General features: G+C 46.7%; 1 protein-coding gene across 2 annotated transcripts in view; it reads right to left on the bottom strand.

Annotated features, from left to right (window-relative positions):
* Positions 1-14111: 14111 nt before the first annotated feature.
* Positions 14112-24790, bottom strand: part of LOC135383686 (uncharacterized) — a 78540-nt gene continuing 67861 nt past the window's right edge. For both annotated transcript variants that reach the window (XM_064613055.1, XM_064613056.1), the window contains 2 exons: positions 20187-20363; positions 14112-14312 (listed from right to left, as the gene is read on the bottom strand). In XM_064613055.1, the coding sequence (XP_064469125.1) occupies positions 14200-14312; positions 20187-20363 (290 nt within the window). In that variant the 3' untranslated portion in view covers positions 14112-14199. The remainder of the gene's footprint in view (positions 14313-20186; positions 20364-24790) is intronic.

The following is a 24790-nucleotide window of genomic DNA, read 5'->3' as shown; positions in this document are numbered from 1 at the left end:
ACATACTTCGGTGCCAGAGTCCACTTTTGCTTCTATCGGAATGCCATTGATGAGAACTTTGCGGATGTTTTTCGTGACACTTGCGACAGGCTTCCAACGAAGTACGTGTCGGGATCCTTTGCAACTGTCGAAACCGTCAGCTTACGACTTTCTGAAATCTTCTTCTTGCAGGCTCTGGCGAAGTGCCCACGTTTTCTGCAACTGTAGCATGTCGCCGATCTTGCAGGACACAATACTCGCGCATGAGCTGGTCCTCCACATCATATGCAGGCAGTTTTGGAGCTGCTGTCTTGACTCGGCTTCCGCCTGTGCGAAGCTCGTGCAGTCTTCCTTTCGTGGACGCTGTCGACGTCTTGCATCGGCTGAAGACCTCTTTCTTGTGTTTGCGCTGCGTGTAGGTTCTGCTGCTGCTTCAGGATGCTTTCTCTTAGTCAAGCTTTTGCCAGCGCTGACGACACCGTCGCTTCTGAGTCCATCTCAAGAGATTCGGATAAGACGGTGTTCCTCAGACCCAAAATAAATCTATCTCTTATCATCCTTTCCTTCAAGTCGCCGAACTGGTCAACTGTTTCCGTCGGCTCTTGGGAACGGCGACCCAAGCAGCACAATGTACTGAAAGTCGAGTGCAATAGGGGTGGACGGGTAGGTGGAAGGCCTTGAACAGACTGGTGAAACTAAGGAACGGTGATAAGACACATACCGTCCACCCCTATTGCACTCGACTTTCGGTACATTGTACTGCTTGGGGAGGGAACAGCAGCTGTCAAGTGCACAAAGATATGATAGCAATAGCTTCCTCGTAGGCTCGGTGACAGTGCAGCAGATAACACCACACTTTTGGTATAAGTTTTAATCCGAGTGGCCTCGATGACTCGGAAAACATGATTTACAACCCTAAACTGTGGAAGCTTTGATATAAAACAGATGACTCGAACACGTTGTGGCATGCAGTCGGCTCATCCTCAAGGTGACGCAGTTTCTCGGAAAACATGATTTGCAACCGTGGGAGCACGCGGAAACAAGCGAGCATTGATATAAAACAGATGGCCCCAACATGCTGGGGGCATGGACCGAGAGGGGTATATTACGTGCCTGTGTTCCGGCTATCTAGTTTTCTGTGCAGCTGGCATTCACTACGGTAAGTTAAGCTATTCTTTGTCGACGTGGGGGGTAGATTTATGAACCTGGAAGGTGCGCGACATTTTGGTGTGTCTATATCGGCGCATGTTGAGCCGGTGTGTAACCACCGCGTGTGAGGTGTGCGCGGGCATGGAAAATCGCGTGAACTGTCAACGCCCCCGAAATTCGTGTTTCCCTGCCCTGCTGTACCGCGTCGCGTGACAAGTTTGTGAATATATGTGCGTCATATTTGTAACTGTAACGCTCTTAAGGTGAGCGCATTTTTCTAGAGATGGAACTTGTTCATAATGCGACGAGCATTGCACATTTTGTGCGGTCCTCATAAATTTATATTTCTAATATTGGCGCTTCTTACTGTTCAGTAGTGCTCTGTTTAGAAGGAACGCGGAGGTGCGAATATACGCTGGCTATGTTTATGGTGAACGCACAGGATGTTCTGGGTGAGCTCTGAAGGCAATCTGAAATTGTGTTTCTTCATACTCTGCTTGGGTTGAGTCTTCTTTTTAAGATTGAGTACGTACGAAACTTCACTGCATAGTACCAACCAATTCCGGTTTACTCGATCACTTTGTTTAATAATGTCGAAGTATCAGTGAGAGAAACAATCTTGAGCCTCGCCGCATAGCATCACTATGCTTTGTCATTCTGCTTGATTTAATTAATTTCTTATTTTGAAGTGCAACACACGCTGCAATATGGGCAAACATGGGCAGGCTAAAATCGCGTGAGCTGTCCACGCGCCGCCGGAAATTCGTGTTTCAGATATTGCTGCATGGTGTCGAGTGACAAGATTATGAATCTATGTGCCCCTCGTATTCGTAACTGTGATGTTCTTAAAGGGACTATGAAAAGATATTTGACAATCCCACGATCATTGTTAATTAGTTCCCCTGTACTAAAGTATTCACTCTGTGAAGTATGAAGTTGAAAATCGTACAAATAGCGAAAATATTGTATATTTACCACAGGCGTGAACGGCAGCTGCTACGGCTCGCCTCCGAGGCGAACTGGCCGTGACGTCATACACAGCACATGTTGCCGATTAGCGGACGGGCTTTTGCGAGCAAAGTGTAAAATTTTCAAACAAGCTTGCATACTTTGTCATGAAATATGTTTTAATTTGACTTGGAGACAAGATTGTAACTAACCGTTGACACAGTATCCTACGAGAAATGTAATATAGCCGTTGACTGTCAGCATGGTTACCAGAGCACGTTTTCCTCTTTGAACTTCTTCTTCGTCAGAACATACCTTCATCGGTGACATTCTACGAGCTGCTGCGTACCAAACGATCCATAGACGCTGTATGTGTCACATAACCTCTTCTCCATTGCTGATAATTTGCATTTCTCCATATTTCATGTGATTTCGACGGGAGATGTACAATGTCGTTGTTGTCCTAACCCAAAACCATGCACCCACGTGGTCCGGCGGGGTGTGTCCTGCTTGTCGTTCACAGTTGGCTGAGAGGATTGGATGGCGATGACGTAAGCATATATCCAGACGTATATCCAGACATATATCCAGACATATATCCAGCGGTCACGCCCTGCTATTTTTGTCTGATAACTGCGCCCCCGTTGTACTGAATACGGTTAAAAGTCGATGTGTGTACGATAGTGATGGATCATGAGAACGGTTTCCTGCAGAGTACTCGGAATTCTCGAAAATCATTTCATGGTCCCTTTAAGGTGAGCGCATTTTTTCTGAGATAAACTTGTTCATAATGCAACGAGCATTGTATCATCCTAAATTTATATTTCTATTGGTGCTTTTCACTGTTCAGTCGTGCTCTGATTAGAAGGGACGCGTGCGAGGTGTGTTGCATGAAATATACGATGGCTATATTTGCACAGAATGTTCTGGGAAAGCTCTGAAGGCAACCTGAAATTGTGTTTCTTCATATTCAGCTTGGGTTGAGACTTCTTTGTAAGATTGAGTACGTGCGATGCTTCACCAGGCCTCCACAGCTCCCTGCATTTGCGGCAGTAGAAAAATAAAATCACGTCACAGTCACGTGGTATAACATCGTCAGGCATCATGACGGATGCCCTTTGGCCGAAGGAGGATGCGCGCTCCGGGATTGGTTCATAAAGTTTCGAAATATCTGACAGCTCACTTTTCGCGGGCAGTCCGGGCAGTCGGCCAGGCGGGCAGCTCCAAACAAGGTCGCTGCGTCTCCGCGGCTCGCCGATGTCGGTTGACCACAACGACCAAAGAGGAAGTGTATGCGCGGGTTTGTTCGTGAGTTATAGTGACTTTGACCACGTAGCAACACTTTCGAGCGCTGCTGCATTTTCAAATACAGTGACTAAGAAGAGAGTGTTCGTAGCGACAAAAGTATTTCCCGTGACTGTGTGACCTACGGTGCATCGCCAGAATGAGAAGAAGATGCTAACCTGTGAAACGCACGTATCGTGGACTTCGCTCGCCTCCAGCAGTAGACTGTGTAGATCTCAAACTATGGGCTCTATGGGGAGCTGTGGGCGCCTGGCTTCACTGCATAGCACCAACCACTTTGGGGTTATTCGATCGCTTTGTTTACTAAGCGTTGGAGCGTCTTAGTATCAGTGAGAGAAAAACAATCTTGAGCTTCACCGCATAGCATCACTATGCTTTGTCATTCTGCTTGATTTAATTAATTTTTATGTTGAAGTGCAATGCACACTGTCTAAAGCAAAAACTATTCAAAGCTTCACAGCTTTATTGGGTTCCTTGATCAATCAACATTCAAACTGTTTTTCTCTCAAACGAGCTTCTCTGCACAGCATCAACCATCGATGTTTTCTCGATCATGTGCTTCTTCCTGCGCAGCTTTTTTATTTCGAACGCGTGCGGGCTTCGCTGCATAGCATCACGATGAGTTTTTTGCGCTCTGTTTAATACACACTGAAATGTTTTTGTTCTGGGGTCGTATCTGCGATAAAATTCGTTGTTAAGCTTTTAAGAACGAACACGCTTCACTCCACAGCATCATTTGTGGATTTTCTTTGCCATTCTGCTTGGTAATCATTGAAAATCAATTTTTGTGTTGAAGTGCAAAGCACACACTATAAGAAAAAACGATCCTAAGCTTGTTCCCAGATACGGGCTTCACCTAACGCATGCATGCACCCAGGTGAAGCCAATTTTACTTGTGTAGGTGGATAGCGTGTGCTTTGAGATGTGTACATCGTACACTGAACACATTTTTTTAAATTTCCCATTAGCAACTGTGGCTATGAGCAGTGTGAACAGCAGGAGGAGGCGGCATGTTGGTGTAAGCTGTTTTGTGCTGTTCAGCCTTCCAACACTGGCTTTTACAAGTATGAACCAGTTGGGTAGAAATGAGTGGCTTGCAGTTAGAACGGACCTTTTTCACACTCGCGTCACGGCTGTCCAGCAAAACAAGATCGCCAGCCTCAGCCTTCTTTGCAAAAAGGGCGCAAGTATACAGCCGGAGCCATATTGGCTCTATCTGTTGAATACGTAGGGAACCTTCTTCGGCGCCATCAGAGCATGTGTAGAAACGTTGTGAAAAAGTTTCATTGTGAACCAGTGAGCAGCCAGATGGAGGCATGACCAATGAGTGGCATGCAGTTGGCATGGGCCAATAACAGTTGGAGCCCACCAGCGTATGACCCCCGCTAAACTTCTCTTATGGTAAAAGCTCCAGTATCCCACAGTTAAACTTATATTATCTTACCTAGAGATTAGAGGGGGTGACAAATGAGTGGCTTGCAGTTCGACGGGCCAATAGCAGTTGCAGTGGCGTATCTAGAGCTACCTGCGCCCATGGCAACATGGTTAACATGATGTCCTTGGGGATGCGTTTTCGTGTGGTCCGCACTAGGTTTCACAGTACAACCTCTCTAATGGCGGTTGCTTTAGATCATTTATGAATGTGCCACGTTAAGTGCCCGACCTGGCACATTCACACCCGACCACATAATGGCGCCCCTGTTCACCTGGCGCCCATGGCACCTGTCCACACCTGCCACACCCTAGATACGCCACTGAGCAGTTGGGTCTAGCGATGAGTGGAAGTGACCAATCGCAGTTGGAGCCTTTTAGGGAGCTCTAAAGATGAGCGGCCGGGAGTGACCAATGAGAGGCTTGCAGTCAGATGGGCCAATGAGCAGTTGGGAGTTACCACTTGCAGTTAGATGAACCAGTAGCAGTTCGAGTCTACCGAGGGAGCTGAGTAATGGGCTAGCAATCAGCGCAAGACACAAGAGTGACCGGATAGAAATGTGAACCAATTCAGTAGAAAGTTCCAATAACCCTGGCTAAACTTATATCATCTAGAGATGAGTGACCAATGAGTGGCTTGCAGTTCAATGGACCAATAACAGTTGGGTGAGTGACCACTTGCTGTTAGATGAACCAGTCGGAGTTGGAGCCTATGAGGGAGATCTATAGATGTGTGACCGACTAGAACCAATAAGCAGCTGGGTGAGCGACCACTTGCAGTCAGATGGGCTAACGAGTAGACCACTTGCAGTTAGACGAACCAATAACAGTTCGAGTCTACCAAGGGAGCTGAGTGACTGGCTAGCAATGAGCGCAAGATATGACCGGATAGAATTATGGACCAATGATCTCTCTGATGCAGCTGGACCAACCCATGCCCTATGACGCAACTGGACCAGGAGGCTGTTGTACCAAATAAAGGTTGAAATCAACAATTGTCGTGTCTTGTCTGAAGCCACTGCCTGGTGCTGGACCGGCTTAGGAGCGACAAATTCAGGCTAGCCAATTACCGTTCAGTAGGCGTAGCGTGGACCAGTCAGTGCGAGCCATCGGTAGGCGTAGAATGGACCAATCGGTGTGAAGGGCTAATCAGTAGGCTTAGCGTGGTTCGGCTTCTAACTCTGGAGAGTGATCAGTAGGACTAATCAGCCATCATCTACGGTCAACCAATCAACGATTAGTAGGCCTAGCATGGGCCAATCAACGTGAAGTGGGCGGAGCTAATGACGATCAGATGGCTTAGACTAGGCTTGTGTTGGATTAGATCTAGATTGTGTTGGATTAGAACTGGATTTTGGCTTAGAATTGGATTAGAATAGGCTTCTCTTGGATTAGAGAAAACTCTTGGTTGTTGGACACTACTCTATACTACTGATATGAGGTTTACTTGAGGGGATATCAGAGAAGACATTCATAGTAGCCTTTTTTTTCGTTTTGCTTCCGATATTTCCGGTATTGCACTAAGTATTTTAGGTTTCAGTGCCGGGCTCTTCGTCTCCTCTTCGCTTTCGTTCAAGCTACCAGCCACCGCGAAGAGCTCTAAACAGAACTCTGACCCGTCATCTCGAATCTGTCATCTCTTCGCGCTCACCATTATTTCGTCTTCTGATAATAACCTCTTTGGAGTAGGGTAGGGTCTTGTGACTACCATGACGTCCTCACAACTTTTCCATCATTTATTATTGTTGTTGTTGTTTAGGCTGCAACTTTTCAAATACTTATTATTTATATTAAGCTTAATTTTTATCGTACGCAAAACGCAACGACTCATCCATGGTTTGTAGTATTTTTTCGGTACTTCAACAAGTTGTCGAAGGAAACAGCTGGCATAAACTCTTTTGAGGACTGACGTGAAGGTGTTATACGGAATTCAACATGAAACATCTCCAAGTTTCGGATTGGATTGCATTATATTGAGGTTTTACTGGCGCATGAGCAACTAAGGCTATAATGCCCCAATACTGTGAGACATGATCTATTTACCAGTTAAAAGAAGACGATCAATTTAAAACTGATATAAACATAAAAATGTATGTGAATTCAGATATCTCTAAGGCAGTGTTTCCCAAAGTGTGGTCCGCGGACCCCTGGGGGTCCGCGAGTGTGTCCGTGGGGGTCCGCGACCCTCTCTGGCATTTCAGTGAGGATTTACGTCCTCACAAACACGCGCTCGTACATGCATGCTGCCCGATTTCCAAACACCCAGAACTTCCAAAATTGCTACAAGCATGCTTCAACGGCTAGCTTCTAATTTCGGATAGAAAAGTCCTGCAATGCACGTTTGTCCGCGTCATACACATACAAACAAGAAGAAGAAACCAGTCCGGAATCGTTTCTGAAGTTGTATCGAAAGCACGCAGCAGCTGACGAAGTTGCTGGTTATGCACTGGCTACCATGGGAAATACAGTGCGTCATATCGTTTTGCTTCGAGTTCTAACTGACTGTGAGTGTTCCTGTGTTTAGCGCATTTTAGATTTGGCAGCCTGCGGACCTCTTGCAGCGATGGTGGCACTACAAATGATACCTCTGTTTGGTATTATCAATCTTGAGAGTTGACAAGCAGTGCACCATCGAAGAAAAAGTACGGAATGGCATAGCAGTGTGTTATCTTGGCTCGAAACGGAGCAGACAAACATGCAATTGCGTACCCTGTAATATACCCTGTCGCGCATATTAAACGCGGTCTGCAATGCAGTGTACACAGCGCGTATCCCGGTATATTTGTGTGGGTGTGGGTGTGTGTGCGGGGGGGTCCGTGAATTGGTTCTTATCGCTTCTGGGGGTCCGCCACCGCCAAAAGTTTGGGAAACGCTGCTCTAAGGTATCCGGTGTCCCTAAAAAACTTGTAAACACTGCTAAAACGGACAAGCGGCTCATCGCCCAGCAAAAGTGCTGGGTGAAGAGAGATTCTATACCAGTAGAACTCAGAAAAATGAGTTTGGCGATGATGTTCCTGGATGAGAATGTGAAGAGCAGACAGCCGCTCAGCACAGTGCACACACTGAGATGGATCCTTCTGGAGGATTAAAAAACCATGTGTGAGAAATGTGTGGCCGATAGGCAACCGAGACATGACTACTTCATAAAGCCTATCTTTAAAAACTCCTGCAGGCTTGCCTACATTACACTTGATCAAGTGTAATTTATTATTTGTCTGTGTGTCCCAGTCATGTTGCCATTTTAAATTAATTGCTCTACGCAAGGCAGACTTCAGATCCTGAGCTGGTACGTCAAAGGGGGTTATGTCACCTGACAGTGTGTTAGTAGCCACTGTGTCCGCCAGCTCGTTACCGGGTATCCCGACGTGGCTGGGCACCCAGCAAAGTGCCAAGGAAAGACCTCTGTTTATTATGCGGCTAGACAGGTGTTTTGCTCGCAGAACGAGCAGGTTTTTTGGTGGTTGCAGGCAACATATAGCCTGCAGGCAACTAAGCGAAGCAGTGTACACAACTGATGACCTGATGGAAAGTCGCAGTATATGATTAAGTGCCAAGATTATGTCATAGACTTCTGCGGTGAAAATGGAAGCTGTGTTTGGCAATCGGTGCGATCTGCAAGATGTGTCTGTAACCATTGCACATGAGACACCGGTGTCCGTTCTGGAACTATCTGTGTAAAATGCGACGTGGTCCCCAAAGCCTTCTTTTATGGACAGAAACTCTTGCAGGAGTACGGCTGTGAGGGTTTCGTGTTTCTTATACTGCAATAGAGATATGTTGTGCTCGGGCGGTGGCTGCCACGATGCAATCCTCCCACTAGTTCCTACAGGCGTAGAATCGTACTCTGAAAAACTGTGTGTTTCAATTTTCTGCATGATTCGTTAGTTGAAAGGAGGTGTACATGCCGGTTTGTTAAGAAATAACTGTTTGCAGCGTGTCTGAGTAACATAAGAGGGTGCCGTGGATAACTTCATACTTTTAGTGCATATGTAGAGGCAAGGTAAAATATCCACCTTTCTAATGACCTCGTTGTGACCTCGACATAGTGACTCGTTGCACTCCACATAGAGACTCTTGACCGGCGATGTGCGAAAGGCTCCCAAGACCAGTCGCAGTCCCTGGTGTTTGACAGGGTCTAAAGCTTTCAAGACGGACTTTCGTGCAGAGCCGTACACGACAGATCCGTAGTCAAGCTTGGAACGAATGCAAGATGTGTAGATGCGACGCAGAACCTTACGGTCTGCACCCCAGGATCTATGTGACAAGACTTTGAGAATGTTCAGAGATTTCCCACATTTACTTTTTAGGTTTTTTATATGAGGGTTGAAAGTGAGCTTGCGGACAAAAAGTATACCCAGGAATTTATGCTCAGATTTGACCATAATATCTTGGCCATTCATTTTAAGTTCTGGCTCAGGAAACATACCCCTTACTCTTGAGAAAGGTACGCAAACCGTTTTCTCAGGTGAGAAATTAAATCCATTCTCAGATGACCATTTTGCTAATTTGTTCACACAGAGCTGGAGTTGTCTCTCACATCTTGAAATGCTTGTAGATGAACAAGATATCTGAACATCGTCAACGTATAATGAGTACATGACGGATGGCGGAATTGCGTGGACAATAGAGTTCATTTTGACTATGAAGAGTGTGACACTCAGAACGGAGCCCTGTGGGACACCGTTCTTCTGAATAAAAGAAAGTGAGAGTGATGTGCCCAACTAAACTCTAAAAGTTCTGTCCTGTAGAAAATTTGCGATGCAGCGGAGCATACGACCGCGTATACCGAAATTGTACAAGTCGCGAACGATACCATATCGCCATGCGGTATCGTACGCTTTTTGGAGATTCAAAAATATGGAAATACAATGCTGCTTTCTGACAAACGCCTCTCTGACGACAGTTTCCAGTCGCAACAGATGATCAGTGGCTGAGTGGGCGGCTCTAAATCCGCACGGATACCTGTCGAGACATCCATTTTCTTCGAGGAAGTACATCAGGCGGTAGTTCACCATGCGCTCGAAGGTTTTGCGTAAACAACTTGTTTGGGCTATAGGCGTGTAGCTACATACATTGGAAGGATCTTTCCCTTGCTTCAAAAGTGGAACGACTGTCGCCACTTTCCAACGAGATGGGAGTTCACCCTGATGCCAAACTGAATTGAAAAAGTACAGAAGACCTTCTATTGATGTTTTTGATAAGTGCTGCAACATACTGTACGTGATTCGATCTGGCCCAGGTGCTGTTTGTTTTGGAGATGACAGAGCAAGCAGCAGCTCCATCATACAAAATGGTTTATTAAAAGCATGGCTGTCACTGGTGCCATATGTGATTTTGCATTACTCAGCATCATCTGTGACCTTTAAGAAATCCCGGGTGTAGTGAGAGGAGGAAGAAACACTCTGGAAGTGTTCTCCCAACACATCTGCCTGTTCTTCTAAAGTTTGGCACACCGTACCATTCCTCTCCAAAAGGGGATTAGAGAAGCTTGTGTAATTGCCCTTTATTTTCTTCAGTCGATCCCACACAACCTTAGTTGGGGTGTTGCTATTCAAGGAGGAGACAAAGCCCTTCCATGTTTCACTCTTTGCTTGTCGGCGTGTCCACCTAGCTTTTGCTCGAGCTCTCTTAAACGCCAGTAGATTTGCTGGGGTTGGGTACCGCCGGAACCTGCCTCACGTTTCTGCTCTTTTCGTGTATTTCCACAGTTATCCGACCATCAAGGCTTGCAAGGCCTGGGCAGTTGACCTGATGACTGTGGAATAGACATGGTTGCTGCTTTTACAAGAATGTCTGTGACACAGTCATTTGCGTCGTTAATGTTCAGCCCAAGGAGGGACTCTATAGAAAGTGTGGCTTCTTGTTTAAAGAAGCCCCAGTCTGCTAACTGTGTCTTCCAACGAGGTGGGCGGGTTCTAATAGCACCTGATGGCCGATTGATCTCTAAAACGACAGGGAAGTGATCGCTACCATAGGGGTTTTCGTCCACTGTCCATGAAATGTCCTGAAATACAGATGGACTGCACAGCAAAATATCAACGGCGAAAAGGACTGCGAAGCAGCATCAACATGAGTAGCGTTTCCTGCATTGAGCAGGCAGATTGGCAAGGATGCTAATAATTTCTCAAACATTTTACCTCGGGTGTCAACTTTGGAACAACCCCAGAGCAAATGATGGGCATTGAAATCTCCCAGTAGTAGAAAAGGCGATGGGAGCCGATTAATAAGATCCTCAAGCTGTCTCTGTTCGACCCTGACTGATGGCGGTAGGTATAAAGAGCACACCGTCACTACACGGTCAGTGCAGATCTGTACAGCAATGGCCTCAAGATTTGTGGAAAGTGGAACGTCTCTCGTGGGAAGTGTTCCGGCCGTGAGAATGGCCACACCTCCAGAAGCACGTGCCGTGTCCGTTCGGTCCTTACGATAAACGTTCCACAGTCGGAGGTGGAAAGGGGTGTCTGGAATCAAATTTGTTTCTTGGAGACAGAAACAGACAGCATGATGTCTGTCTGCCAAATCATGGACGTCATCAAGATTTTTCAGCAAACCCCGGCAGTTCCACTGAATAATGCTCTGGGAACTCATAAGAAATGTACAGAAACGGAAAATGAATATGGACTGAACGACTACTCTACGGCATAAAGACCTTGTGGAACAACTGTCCATGAATGCGGAGGGATTAAGGAGCTTGTATTCTCGGTGGAGGAACCCTTTGTTGTTGTTCCTTGGCTTTCCCTCCTCGTCCTCGTCCAGCTTTTTTCCCTCTCTGTTCCTTGCCCATGGAAAGACTTGGTAGACTCGAAGACGACTTCTGAGAGGAGCAGTCGTCGTCATCGAGATCCATGCTCTGACTCGTGTTGTGAGACAGGCCCATGGCAATCCCGTCCCAAACGGAGGGGGATGCAACAACCTCCTCTGAGGTTAACATTGCATCTCCCTAGCTCTTCGTCTGAGAGGCCACTGGGGGAGAACCCTCAGTGTCCCTCTCTTTGTGTTGGGGAGTGTGGAGGGGAGCCCCAGAGGTCTGGGTCTCCACCGATACTCTGAGTGGTGCCACTCCCCTGCGCACCACATCAGAGAAGGTTCCTTTCTTCTGGACCACCAATTGTGCCTTTGCTGCACTGTACGTGATATTTTGCTCCGCTTTCAGTTTGAGGATTTGTTTCTCCTCCTTCCAACAAGGACATGATCTGGAGTAAACAGGGTGGCTACCCTTGCAATTGGCACACTGAAAGTCATTGTTGCACGACTCTGACGAATGGTCTTTGCCGGCGCACTTAGCACAGACGGCTGCCCACGGCATACCTGAGAACCGCGGCCAAACAGCTGGCACTTGTAACAGCGACTCGGATTTGGGATGTCAGCCCTCACATTGCAACTGAGGCAACCGGCTTTGATTGTTTCTGGCAGCTTGTGGAGCTTGAAAGAAAGGATGACGTGCTTTGTTGGGATTTCTTTCCCATCCCTACGCATGACTATTCGCTTTACGGCAACCACACCGTGCTGTTGTAGGCCTTCTTGGAGTTCCGATTCCGAACAGTCAAGAAGGTCGCTCTCAGAAATTACTCCTTTAACAATGTTGAGACTCCAGTGTGAACTTACTGTGACAGATATCCCATTGATGCTTGTCAGTGAAAGAAACGCACTGCTCTCGCTTTTCAACGTGGACTTGGATATCTCCAGAGCCCAGTTTCTTGGCATTGTATTTTTTACCTATCAGCTGTTCAAGTGCATTCCCTATTACAAAAGGAGATATCTTTGACAGTGGTCTTGTGTCATCATTAGAGTGGACAACGAGAAACTTTGCAAACCATGGTTAAGGTGTTGAGGTATTTAAATCAATTTTCTGGCACTCGGTGCGGAACCGTTTCCGATTCCGATCTCGGTGTTTTAAAGAAGAGGAAGCCATAAAGGGGACGAAACTATTCGATGCAAGGGTCCTGCCGCCCACCACGGAGCCCAACCAGGGGACCGCGTTTGACGCAGTAGCAGGTACGCCTACACTATACCCAAGTGCAGCTTCTGGAGAGTGAAAGACTGCCCGAGGTTGACCCTTGTCGCCAAAGAAGGTGAAAGGGAGGAAGGATAGAAGGAGAGGAGAAGAAAGAAAAGTGATGAAAAGCGAGATGGCGACTAGCTGAATAGTCCTGGCCGGGCCTTCCAGGACCACCCGTCAATGGGAAGCAGGGGTCAAAGCAGTGTGCTGTTTTCCCGGACGGGACCCGAAGGGTCCAAACCAACCTCCGAGTCCACTCAACTGCCAGGATCCCCCTTTCCCCAGACACAGGACAGCCACGCACAGCTATACGTGGGGGTCTCCCTCCTGCGGCGACCCAACCGTGAATGCAGGAGGAGGCTACTGCGGCTGCTGCCGTGCGATGGGGGCGTCACTTTCCCGACGCCGGTTCTCCAAGTTTCCCTGTGTGATATACCAGTATGTGGTAGGTTTGTACTACGACCTTCCTTATTGTGTATTGGCTTCTGAACAGTTATACAGATTGGAAAATGATCGCTAACGTCTTCCTTAGTCACATCGGGAACGACCAGTATTTTCTCACAGGCAGCTATAGAAACGCCTAGAGGAGTTTCGAAGAATACATAACTCTGGTAGGTTCATCAAAATAGTTGACAAAATGCAGTTTGAAATATCCATATGCACATCAGAGTTCCTATTAACTAATCTGTAAACTAAGAAGTCCACCTAGTGTTCAGCACAGTTCAAACATTTAACCGTACGGCACGAAAACCAACCGAATTCTTTCCGAACCGAAATCGGGACCGAACTTTATTTTCGGCGGCTACAGTTTCGTTCCGAATTCGGTCGGATTGTGCGAGGACAGATTTCCGTTCCGAAAACGGAAGTGTCGTAAACCGAAGAAGTAGCCAGAATCCAATGACTATCCTGCCGGAAGGAGAACCATAGCAACAGTGACGTGCAATCGGGTTCACTGTTGCCGCGTCTACGACTTCTCCTATGAACACAGGAATTTTGTTGAAAGGCGGTGTGCCCCAAGGTCAAAAGTATTCTGCCAACCTTAGGCTTCGAGCTCGCTAGCATGCGATGACGCATGGGAAAAAAACTTCTTTCCTGGTTTCGGTTCGGGCAGAATTGGGCCAGTTCTTCGTGCCATGCCGTACAGCCTTCAACGCGTAACCTTTACAAGAAGCCTATGTTCGTGTTGAAGTAAATCATGTACTGCACCGAAGCGAGCTTATCAAACGTGCTCTCACAAGCTTCTCGCTGCGACAATCGAAACTTTCTGCAAAAAAAAAAAAGAGAAGAAAGAAACGCAAAAGCCAGGATAGCATCCACCTAGAAAAAGGTATGTGGACAATATATATAGTTGTTTATTCGGGCACTGAGTCCTTCCATGGGCCAGAATTTCAGGTGGTCAGTTTGAAGTTTATGTACGCCGCTTTTCCACGCAGCTGATGACCCTCCTTAATGATATGGTAGGCAATAACAGATGCTGCGCAGCTCGGGCTTGTAAGCGACTCTGTAAAGGGAAGAACGTCAAACTCCAGAGAAAATATGACTGAAAGTAACTGTTCTGAGCCTTGAAAACACAAACTGGCGAAGACAACGTGGTGTCGAGGGAGGAACACAACGGGAAGGTCGAGAGCTCACTCGGCTGGCGCGCGCCATTAGGGCGACCCTTGCGGATACGGGCGCTTTGGGAAAGGAAGTTCCCCTCCCTCAGGGCTAGCGCTTACATAGGGAGCCCTCGGGGTTGGTCGGGAATACGGCTCTTTGTCTCGATCTCTTGATCCCTCGATCCCACGGTGCAAGTTTTGGTAAATATCGTCTTTCACCTTAGTATATGTGACTAGTGTTGAGAATCCCGTGCCATTTTTACGGTCCCGGGCTTTCGGGATTTTTCTGGGCGAATCCCAGGATTCCTGGACGGGAATTTGGGATTGCGATAAAACCGAGACAGCGTCCATACGCAGCCTTTCACCACTAACTCTGATTAATCCTGCGTGTGTTCTGTGCGTACCACCTCTGCGCTCTCTCTCTATGTCCATTACAACATTTCCTGTAGCTTAAAGGAGCAGTGAGGTGACCCCAAGTTTTTTTTTTTTTTCAATGTGTCGTATTGTGCAATGAATAACATTAGTTGATGTATGAGAGAACGACCAATGAATGTGACTTAGACGTCCCTGTTCCTAACACATTTAAAATATTCGTGAAAAGAGCGCATCAGAGAACGAGGCAGCGTCTTGACGTAACGAGGTCCCCTGCACATGGTTCGTGACGTACAGCAGCACAGCTCAAGCAGGTATAAACGGCTCGTGAGCTGAGAAGAAAGAGCGGGCTCACACGAGTGACGCATCCCCAGGATAAGTCCGCGGCGGGCGGTGACGTCACGTGGACGGAGGTGTCCCTGCCGAGCGTTCACACGGGACTAGGTATGGGAAGGGATAATCAGGGTGCGTGAACGAGTTTTCTCACTTTTCTGCACTGTGGTTGAACAGAACAAATCACATTTTGTACGATGGGGTACATTGCATCTCCAGCATTCCACAGTGCAGGGAACCACTGCGCTAGCGAAATAAAAAGGAAATGCTATCGTCGAAGTGTTGCCGTGCCGCGGAATCATAAAATGTGCACTTCGTTGAAAAGAAAGAACTCAAACTGCACTGAGTTTCCAGTGAAGGAAACATACAACTGCCAGTTCTCGAGTCTGGACACGCAGTAAAAGCTATTTACAGTACAAAGTGACTTATGCATATGCAAAACCTGTCGCAATCATAATAATTATAATTGTAATTTATTTGTTGTTGTATCGTGCAGTATGGTCACATTTCCACGCGGTGCTATAGTGGGTATCGTATTTGGAGGTCCCCTTGCTTAGAGCAAAACCCTCGTTTTCCCCATTTTTTCTTGCTCCATGAAGACCCGTACACGATTCCTCTTTTTTTATTACGCGGTTCTTCGAATCTCCTCTGCTTCAGCGGTGAGAGCTGTAAAACAATCTGTCAAAAGAAGAAGAAGAAGAAGAAGAAGAAGAAAAAAAAACAGTCACAAGGACGTTGTCTTAAGTCCCCCGCCAACACGGGGACCGTTTGTGGGTCGGAGACGAATCGTTCGCGGTGGGATTCCGGTCCTCCGCGGACCAGAAAGGACGCCCATTTTGATGAGGTAGACTGTGACGTTTACACCATCCGCGGACTTATCCTGGGGATGCGTCCCTCGTGTGAGCCCACTTAAAGAAGCAAGGCACGGGGACTTTTCCACGTCACTCGAGGATCGTGTCGGCCGTCCGTGGCTGCTTTCGCCGACTGTTTTTGGAAATTCGATTCCGCAGCTATAACACATCGCAGAGCGAAAATATTTTGCATGGTGACTCCTGCTGGAGAGCTTTGCAGATGAGGCAGGGTTTTGAGCTACGTTAAATGTCACTTCATTGTTCCTTTCGTGGTTTTCACTATTTTTAATATGAGACGCTTTTTACCGAAAAAGTGACTTCTTCACGTTCTCCTCAAATAATGGGCTTACTTTTATTGAGAGCTTCCAAAAGTGAATGCAACAAGAAGAGAATACGCATGTATCTTGATGTTGAAGTAGTGTTCACACGATGCAACTTTTTAGCTGCAATTCGGATCCCGCAACGGTTGCTCCCTACCGAATTTGTTGCACCAAATGGGCCGCTTTCACACGGCGAGCAATCAGAATGTCGTAGTGGTCACAGTGCTCGCCAGATGGCACGAGAAAACATTATTGTTATCATTTCTATCCAATCGCAGTATGTCCTGACTAATTGCAGCCGTATCGTTTGATCTGTCAGATACTTTGAGGGCATTTTCGGAAGGTGTTTCCAGTGATGAGTAAAGCACCGTATTTTCACGCGTATTAGCCGCGGCTTATGCGCAATTTTTTTTTCGCGGACGCTTTGCGGCTTATCCGCGCGTGCGGCTTATCTGATGGCTATCTTTCCCTGGTATTTTCCCCATACCCCAGATTAAACGAAAGGGCCGACAGTGCCTCGGAGCAGGACCGCCCTGCCAGTGCACGAACAATACCGAACAGGGGGGGGGGGGTCCACATTCGAGTGGACTGACCCTCCGAATACATTCCCCCACGCAGCTTTAACAAAAAGGGGTGACGGTGATTAATGTCTCCTGGAACACCACTAACTCGTCAATCCACGAAAAACACGCAACAAGGACACAATCCGATCTTAGTAGAACACTAGAACTGACCTCCTTTGTTATACGCTATGCGGACACCGGAATGTGGACCACAGGGTTTATGGCCTTCTCTACGGTCTCCTTTGTCGGCACACCAACAGGAAGGGTTCAATACACCTGACATCGGGATAAAACGTGGTCAGCTAAGCGTCAGTTCTCATTTGACCAGAGCAGCAGCATTCGTGGACACGGGCACGGCAGTTAAGGCCCGTTCCGACATACAGCGCTTTGCTCCACAGCGCTGCACAACAGCACTGCAAAACAGCGCTGTATTTCCACTATGGGGTTCGCACTTGCAGCGCTTGTCCCAGCGCTGTACTTGATCTCACGTGATCGAAAAAAAAAAAAAAAAAAAGGCAGCCCCGTCACGTGAACGCGGCGCCGCGTTCTCATTGGTTCAGGGAGCCTATCGCTGGGAGACAGCGATGGGAAAGTTCACCGAAGCCCAACATCGCCAAGCGCTGTTTTCCATCGAGTCGCATGTGACTGTGACTGGCAGTTTGCTCCTACATTTGCCGGAGAAATCGCTCGTGGAGCGCTTGGTCGTACAACTCCTGCAACTCGGGTTGCGCAACCTGAGCTTCGCCGTTCACACGGTGCATCCTGGTGGGCCAACGTGGTGGCCCGCAACTAAAGTTTCATCGTGTGAATCGACCCTAAAGCTTGCCTTCGAATCTCTAGATGATGTATTTGCAAAGTGAGATGTTTCAGGAACATGTGGAGTCCTCTCGTTGCGTCGGTTGCAGTTTTCAGCAATTGTCACGCTTTATCAACTTAACGTTCAAGTCCATCTTTTGTCCGCAAGATCATGAAGGCCCCTATAAAAGTTTTTCGACCTCGCCGATACCCTTCAAAGGAGGAGAGCAATGCACGGAGACTCAGGGTGAGTACCTAATGTAAGGGGCATGAAGAAGAAGGTGACGAAGAGGACGAGGAAGCGACAGTTTAGAATGGAGACCGGAATGAGTTTAAATGGGCACTAAAATGCAATAACAACTTGCTCTCAATTGAAAGTCCGTGTTTCAATTAGTATAATGCAAGCAACATTAGTTCACACAGCGCTACCGTTTAGAAGAAAAACGCAATGGAAACACAGCCGTATTTGGCGGCAGCGAATGGTATCCCCAGAAGGCAAAGATCGGCGGCATCCAATGAGACAGCAGGAGAAGCGCGCGCATACCTATCGTGGGCATGTGGATTTTGAACGGGTCCGATCGTAGTGTTCCGGATGTGCGCGGCATGGTGCACACTGCTGCATTTTTCGACACCGATTCACTGAATTGTAGCCCGCAACGGTCTTGTGCATGTTCCTCTGACAACATTTACTCTATATTCACAAGCGACACCCTCACGGAAGATTCTAGGTGAAGGAAAAGCAAAAACACCCCTAGTAACACATATTGTGGCCTCGACGTTGCAGCAATGTTGGGAATGTTGTCCAATGTGGGGCAACGTTTATCAATATTTCGCAACGTTCCTGCAACATTATCAAAAGTGGAACAACGTTACTTGACATTCATCAATGTTCAAGCAACATGCAAGGTCAACATTTGAGCAACGTTGCGGCCGAACGTTCCTGCAGCATTGTCAGAAGTGGACCAACGTTACTTGACATTCACCAATGTTCATGCAACATTGCAGAGCAATGCTGGAAGGAACATTGTGGCCCTACGTTTCCTGAACGTTGTGTATTGACTTTCCAGCAACATGACACTGCATAACACGCTTGCCCACAGAGGAAATCTACCGGTTTTACAGCTCTAAACAGTAGGTAATCACATTAGAGACGAAAGCTTGAATTAAAAACACAGTATATGACAGGGAGGGATGTAAAAAATGTTGTTGAGTACACTTGAGTCTTGCAGATGCACGGGCTAACTTCAAGGATGCATCCTAGTCACCGTTGCAAACGTTGTACGCACTGCTACACTTAATGAGCATGCCCTTCAACACTTCGCATTTAGTATATGCTCCATCCTGTTCGCAAATAGAGGCTACTGGTTGATGACAGTACCTCTATATCAAAACGGGATACCCAAGCGGTCGCCCCTAACCCCACCCCAGTAAGTGAAGCGGAGATTTGCGGAGCTCAAGTCAGCTGCCAGTGGCGTACGTGCAAGTGCTTGACGTCGGTATCCATCTGTGGTCCTACGCAAAAAAAAAAAAAAGAAAGAAAAAAAAACGAAGAAAGAAAGAAGGAGAAGAAGAATAAATAAATAAATAGCTCACAAATACCTCCGCCAACTTCTTGCCAATATTACCTAAATGTTGTCATAACGTTGCCCTTCCGTGGAATGTTGCAGTTGACATGTTGCAGCAATGTTGTACCAACATTTTCTAGCAACGTTTCTGGAACGTGGCCTAAAGAGGACATTAGCGACGTTTATGCAACGTTTGAAGAAAACATTGGGGCAACGTTTCGGCAACATAGTGTGCTACCAGGGACTGCTTACAGAGACGAAGTTCCGTCCCGTGTGATGTGAGCATTCACACGGTGCGGAATATGAGGAGCGGCGTACTGCGCACTTAGCAGATGACACCGTCAGCGTATTTCTTGTCGTCTGCTCTAAGATATTTTGTGACTGCGTTGCAGGATATTCCCCACGGTTAGCAGTGTACGTCAACACTGGACGTTGAGCGCTCGCGCTCAGAAAGCTATGACGTTTTTCGCGTCCTCAGCTTCTGCGGGGAATATCGCTCGTGTGAATACACGGTTATGTTCACGTCCTTCATACAGCGACGCAAGTCCGCTTGGCAACGCGCACTATGTTTTTCAGCGGGACTGCTCCCTAGCGTGCACGCGCAGCATGGACTAAAAACATCGATGCACAAGCTGAAACGACCTTCACTGCTTAGCGCCGAAGCAAGGAAGAGTTCGATATAAGCTCCGTAACGGAATCGAGGCTTTTACTTATGATAACAAGTACGAAATTAACATAGCGTGTAACGTAATTTGAAGGGAACTTGGTTTTGCATTTCAGTGCTCCTTTAAAGACTAAAGGGGTTTATTCCAATTCAGCTCTCCATTCTAAACTGCCTCTTCGTTGTTCTCTTCATCTCCTTCCGCTTCATGTCCCTCACACCAAGCATTCATTTAAACCCTTCTAAGTCGTGCACTTATTGTAGTAGAAAGGAGGTTGAATTACTCCCCAATATCACTTTCCGGAGGGTGTTCTTACCAGTGATGAGAAACTGTACGTCTGCCACCATAACCTCTCTAGTCGTTTCCTCGCCGCATTTCCAGGAGACAACGTAACCGTCAACAGGGCCACGGGGCTGCAATGGCCTGTCCCATTTCACCAGCGCTGTCCCGTCTGTGAGCTGCTCAACACTCATGTTCACTGGAGCGCTCGATGCTGCCGAAGAAGACGGACAGTATAACCGCAATATGAACACAGTAGGAGAATGCAAGTCAGCTGGTGAACATTTGTAGACGGCAACATATATTTGAGTTTGAGGAATCCGGGGATTGAAATACACACGACATACTCATAAATCAGCAAAAAGACAATTTTTAATGCCCTATGTTTTAATGAAAGTTATAAAATTTGTCTTTGCTGTTTTATGAGCCTGTTGTGCACGTGTTTCGTTTCCTTGTTTTCCCACGCTCAATGATATGTTGCCGTCTGCAAACGCAACACCTAGCGTCTGAAGGAGAAGTTAAAGGGACACTAAACCGTATAAGAGCAATGACATCACATGTCAGTTGCAACACGTTCATTCAACTCTGAAACAGCCTTTCTTGAAGGCCGGCAACAACATAGTAGTGCAGTAATTACAAAATGCGTTGCATAGTATTTCCTGAACTTGCTCCTCCCTCCAAGTTGTCATAATAATAGAGAACATGAGCCCCTACATTATTGATTACGTAACGCCGCCGCGTAAAGCATGTTAGTAGGCACTATCAGCTTTATGAGCCGACGCGTTTTTCTAGCTTCTTGCCCGCCACAGCAAAATATGGTCGACCCTCTGTTTACAAGCATTTGACGTATCGAGAAGACGGGTTCGAGGTTATGTTTTGCTGTGGTGGACAAGAGGCGGAAAAAACGCATCTGCTGATAGGCGGAAAAGGCTGATAAGGTTAAGAGGGGCCCACCTGCATGCTTTGCGCGACAGCGAAGCATGTAATGACGTACACTCTTAGAAATGAATTTCACCACATAGCACGCTCCTAGCCAACCATCATCCCGAATGGCTTGGGCTTTGCTTGACATCATCCCGAATGGCTTGGGCCGCTGTTTTCGCCTCCTCGAAACACTAGCGCACGGAGCCTATACACGACCCTCTGTTACAAACATGCAACATCAGGAGAAGACCGGATAGAGGTTATAGGCGACCTGCACCCCTACACTCTTAAAAATGAACTTCACCACATAGCACGCACCTAGCCAATCATCACCCCGAATGACAACGTTCCCGCTCCTGATTTGTTGAAAACGGGAGGAGGAGCCTATTTTGTGGCCATTATGCACAGCACAAAATAGGCTCCTCCTACCGTTTTCAACAAATCTAGGGCGAGAACGTTGTCATTCGGGGTGATGATTGGCTAGGTGCGTGCTATGTGGTGAAGTTCATTTTTAAGAGTGTAGGGGTGCAGGTCGCCTATAACCTCTATCCAGTCTTCTCCTGATGTTGCATGTTTGTAACAGAGGGTCGTGTATAGGCTCCGGGCGCTAGTGTTTCGAGGAGGCGAAAACAGCGCCCCAAGCCACCCAAGCGGCGAGGAGGTGCGAAACGGCACTGAAGGTGAATCCGCTCTCTCCTTCCTGCCGTATGCAGCTGCTGTTGATTTTTTTCGACTTTCGCAATGACCAGTACGTTTGGGTACCCATAATCCGCATGGCTCGCATGCTGCGCCTTTGCAGCTCCGAGAACCAAGGGAAGTACCAGGTTTTATCGTTTCCCTGCCCGGCTGTACAAGCACGGCCACAGCCAACGGTGGATACACGTCATTTGGCGCGACAACGAAGTATGATCTACCCTGCAAATTCTACTCATGTGATACATGCGTCCTGTTCTACAATAAATGTGAACGTCTTCAATTCTGCAATCTGCATATAATTTATTTTACTACGTTGTATCAAAAGCATCGAGGTAAAACTTCTGTACAGACGTCATCTGCTGTGCATAATGTTTGAACACTAGTTTCATCCTAGCAGAAAATAACTGGTGCTGAAAACAATAAGGCTTCTGTTAGTTCCTTTCGAGATTGGGATTGATACCCGCCACTGTGTCAAATCGGTGACAGACGCAAATTCGTGCAGATTGAGGAATATCGCCAGTGCAGCACCGCTCCCGCTTTACACTCGCAGTGTCCCCTCATGGGTTTGTGGTTTTCGGCATTTACTTTCAAGCCAATTCAGGGTGTGTTTATCGACATTTATATGGTTTATTAAAAATCGGATTCTTTCTGCAGCTGTGTTCCGTCGGGACGGACGGGATGTCCGAATGCGAGCGTCGATTTAATTGCACGCGAAGTAATGGCTATTTTGTGAGTGAGGGAAACAACCAACAAGCAAAAGTTTAATACTAAATGAACAATGCTGTTTATAGTCAGTACAAAACAGGCAAACAAGGAAAACCGATCTTTTGTTGTACTAGATGCAAGGGTATACAGGGTGTCCCACCGAAAAAGGGCCAGGGGCTAAAAAAAGACGGAGTGCTGGACACAAATGGAACCAATTGTACGTGCTTAGCAGTTGTGTGGTCTATCCAAAAATATTTTTCATCGCCCCTTGTTAATTAAATAGCGGTAATTAATTTTCTAACTTTTCAATTATAAAAGCTACGAAGTTGTTTCAATGAGAACATCTGATCTCTTCAGTCGCCTGAAACCAAAGCCGTTTTCAGAACAAAAATCCGTTCGATAGATCGTTCACAAAAAATTCGTGAAGGAACACCATTTTTTTCTTTATTTTGTTCGTTGCGCATCTCTAGAGGCGCGTCTTTCCTTCACACCCAAAACGAGACGACCCAAGCAGCAAAATGTACTGAAAGTCGAGTGCAATAGGGGTGGACGGGTAGGCGGAAGGCCTTGAACAGACTGATGAAACTAAAGAACATTGATAAGACACATACCGTCCACCCCTATTGCACTCGACTTTCAGAACATTGTGCTGCTTGGGGACGAAAGAGCCCACTATCGCCTCTTGCGTCCTGGAAAAAGATTAAAAGAAAACAGAAATAGCAACCCAAGATAAGGGCAGTTGCGATAGAGTCACCCCATACATTTCTTTTTGTTTTGTTTCCGCAAGTTAAAACTTATCTTCGACGCATGAGGCGGCACTGTGCTCTTTCATTCTCTCACATTGGGAATGAAGGAAATACGCGTCTTCGAGGATGCGCAATGAACAAAATAAAGAAAAAAATGGTGTTCCTTCACGAATTTTTTGTGAACGATCTATCGAACGGATTTTTGTTCTGAAAACGGCTTTGGTATCATGCGACCGAAGAGATCAGATGTTCTCATTGAGACAACTTCGTAGCTTTTATAATTGAAAAGTTAGAAAATTAATTACCGCTAATTAATTAACAAGGGGCGATGAAAACTATATTTTTGGATAGACCACACAACTGCTAAACACGTACAATTGGTTCCATTTGTGTCCAGCACTCCGTCTTTTTTTTTAGCCCCTGGCCCTTTTTCGGTGGGACACCCTGTATGAGCATACCCACGTCCGCATTGCGGTCCGCTTTTTCGGAATATGACGAATTTGAAAGAAATCAAAATAAATAATAATAATAATTCGGGGTGTGTTTTTCGACATTTTTCGCAAAATGTCGAAAACCACAAAAGCTACGTCTGAGATATGCATGAAGCTGAACCCGGAAGACGACTTGAGAAAAGGCACCTTGCTATTACCGCACTCTCCCCTTCCGGGTGTTCGAAGCATCTCCCACTTCAGAAACGTGTCCGGACTCATAAAGCCTATATTTGTACCATTGTACATCAAAGAAAAAAAGAAAACCTTGCTTCTTTAGGAGGTCGCAAGTCGCATCTGAGCTTGATGCTAGCTGCTGTGTTCGCCACTGCGCAACACACGACAGCAGCCAGCGCTCAGTTCAGTCATACCGTTTTTCTGCACACGTGGCGCGCGTGTCAAATTTTCGCCGCGCCCTCTGGTTAGGTGCCTATAGGGCCGACGTCATTTTGACGTTTTGTGCGGTACAGGATTATGTTGCTGCGCTTTTGAATACGCTTTTTTTTTCAGAGCCACTAGACTACATTTACGGGGAATGTTCTCTAACAACGTATTATTTGTACATCTTTTCCGCTTTCCTTCACAAACAGAAATTAGATGACTTTCTAAGCGGGACTTATACCCCTGCCACACGGGCACGAAAAATTACATTAGGTGCGTAATGAGTTAAGTCTTAATGTCATTCCTGGTGTGCTATACCGAGATATTTAATGGCATTCGTCCGAATGACATTCTCCGCATAATGAGATCGCGACAACTCTTCTTCACAACTTCTTTAAAAACAGTTTAGAGCATTATATTCAAGAGGATCCTCTGAAGTTTTCGAATTATTTGAAGCTGTCTCGAAAAGGTATCCAAAAATTGAAAGTTGATGATGAGGTGGTTACTGATCCAGGTCGTATTGCTGAAATAGTCAAATGCTATTTTCAAGGCGTGTTCGGAGGTCATGACGAGTATCGTCCCCAGATGCCGTCTGGGAAGCCGTCGTATCCAGGGTAGGGGTTTTGAATATGCTAGGTGACATTAACACTGGGAAGTCCACTTTGCCGGATGGTCTCCCGAATGAATTTTTGAGACGATAC

Source organism: Ornithodoros turicata, chromosome 2 (genome assembly GCF_037126465.1).
Source record: "Ornithodoros turicata isolate Travis chromosome 2, ASM3712646v1, whole genome shotgun sequence".
NCBI classification, from domain to species: Eukaryota; Metazoa; Arthropoda; class Arachnida; order Ixodida; family Argasidae; genus Ornithodoros; species Ornithodoros turicata.
This window is presented reverse-complemented; position numbering and strand designations above follow the sequence as displayed.